Source organism: Echinops telfairi, unplaced genomic scaffold (assembly GCF_000313985.2).
Source record: "Echinops telfairi isolate 266 unplaced genomic scaffold, ASM31398v2 ScPeMD7_5592;HRSCAF=6446, whole genome shotgun sequence".
NCBI classification, from domain to species: Eukaryota; Metazoa; Chordata; class Mammalia; order Afrosoricida; family Tenrecidae; genus Echinops; species Echinops telfairi.
The window spans coordinates 57,465,349-57,467,026 of NW_022109491.1; the positions used below are offsets into that span (position 1 = coordinate 57,465,349).

General features: G+C 44.5%; 1 protein-coding gene across 1 annotated transcript in view; it reads left to right on the forward strand.

Annotated features, from left to right (window-relative positions):
* The window catches only part of NFRKB (nuclear factor related to kappaB binding protein), a 56,949-nt gene extending 55,676 nt beyond the window's left edge, over positions 1–1,273 (forward strand). The window contains exon 26 of the mRNA XM_045295187.1: positions 33–1,273. Coding sequence (XP_045151122.1) covers positions 33–207 — 175 coding nt within the window. The 3' untranslated portion in view covers positions 208–1,273. The remainder of the gene's footprint in view (positions 1–32) is intronic.
* The last annotated feature ends 405 nt before the right edge of the window (positions 1,274–1,678 follow it).

The following is a 1,678-nucleotide window of genomic DNA, read 5'->3' on the forward strand; positions in this document are numbered from 1 at the left end:
TCTTGCCTGTAATGCTCTTAAATGATGCCCCCACCTGTATTTTTCAGACTATTGATCAGAGGTTTTTCTCCTGGCAAGCAGGTACGGATCCAGACTGTTCCAGCATCCCATCTCCAACAGGGCACAGCCTCTGGTTCCTCTAAAGCGGTCTCCACTGTTGTTGTGACCACAGCGCCGTCTCCTAAACAGGCACCTGACCAGCCATGAGTATGAGCGAGAATGAGGGCTTCCAAAGAGACCACACTCTGTGGGCTTTTCTCTCTGAAACGCAGGCCAAGGAGGTTGCACCAGTCCTCTGAAGTGTGTCTGTTTAAGCATGACCATGGTGGAATGATGGCAGCGGTGTCCTCAGTTCTGCAGCCACAGCCCACAGTGGGGCACACTGACAAGAGGTCACGCCAGGATGCCAAGGCATGATTCAGGAGGAGATGCTGCAGTGGGATTGCACACGTTCTCAACTGTCACTGAAGCCCGACTTTCTCCCGAGAGGAAGACATTGAGGGAGATTTAGCAGTTGCAGACTGTGCCTGCAGAGAATAAGTTCATTCTACATGTGGATTGTGTTTATTAGTTTCTGGTCTTCTCCATGACTAGTGTGTTTGATGTGCATTTTGTACCCAGAATGTTTTATGTTATGTAACTTATTTTTTTTTAAAGAACCTATTGTACATCTTTATCAAATAGAAACTTGGACTTTAGCCCCTATAAAGTGATCACTTATTCTTTTGACCAGACTGAGAGAACACCAAGATTCTTAGTAAGTTGATGGCTTAGTAACTTGATAGCTACATATTAATTGAGAGGCTGTGAGATGGGAAGGAAGATGGGGTTGGCGGAACTTGATTGTGGTAGATGAGTTTAGCCATCAACTTTGTCCTTTCGTCCAGGCTATCGGTGCTCAAGTCCAAAGCCAAGTACATATAGTAGGGCATGCTGCAGCTATGCTACTCATGCAGCTCATACTTTGCTGTAGTGGGGAGGTTTTATATTCTGCTTTGCCTTCACATCTGGAGTAAAAAGAAACTGTTCTGTGGGCTGGCCACATGTTTCCATAAATAAAGTTACTAGAACATAGCCATCCCCATTGGTTTATGTATTGTTTCTGGCTGATGGTGAGTTATGACCAGAGTTGAGTAGCTATGAGAGCAACCAGGTGGCCCTCAAGTCATAAAATGCGTGTAAGGAAAAGTTTGCTCAGCTCTGCCCCAGTGCAAAGGTGGCGGCAAGAGAGATTTCAGGGTGCACAGGGGCAGAGCACAGGAAGCACCACCCTCAGAAGAGTCCAGTCTTGAATTTCTGTTTTTGTTTGTTTAACTCTTTCTTGTGATTGGAGTGAAAGTTTACAGAGGAAATTGGTTTTTCTTTTTCTTTTCTTTTTAAAAAAAATTATTTTATTGTAGAAATATATTTTATATGTACATTTATATGTACATTTGTTGCCATCATCATCAGTTACTCATTTTTCCCCTCCCTCATGAACCCTTCATAATTCATAAATTGTTATAGCTTTGTCATAAGTGACACTGTCCGACGTCTCCTTCCACCCTCTTCTCTGCTGTCCATCCCCCAGGGGAGGCTATACTTAGATTCTTGTAATTGATTCCCCCCTTCTACCCCACATTCCCTTCACCCTCCAGGCATCGCCCCTCTCACCACTGGTCCTGAAGGAGTCATCTAT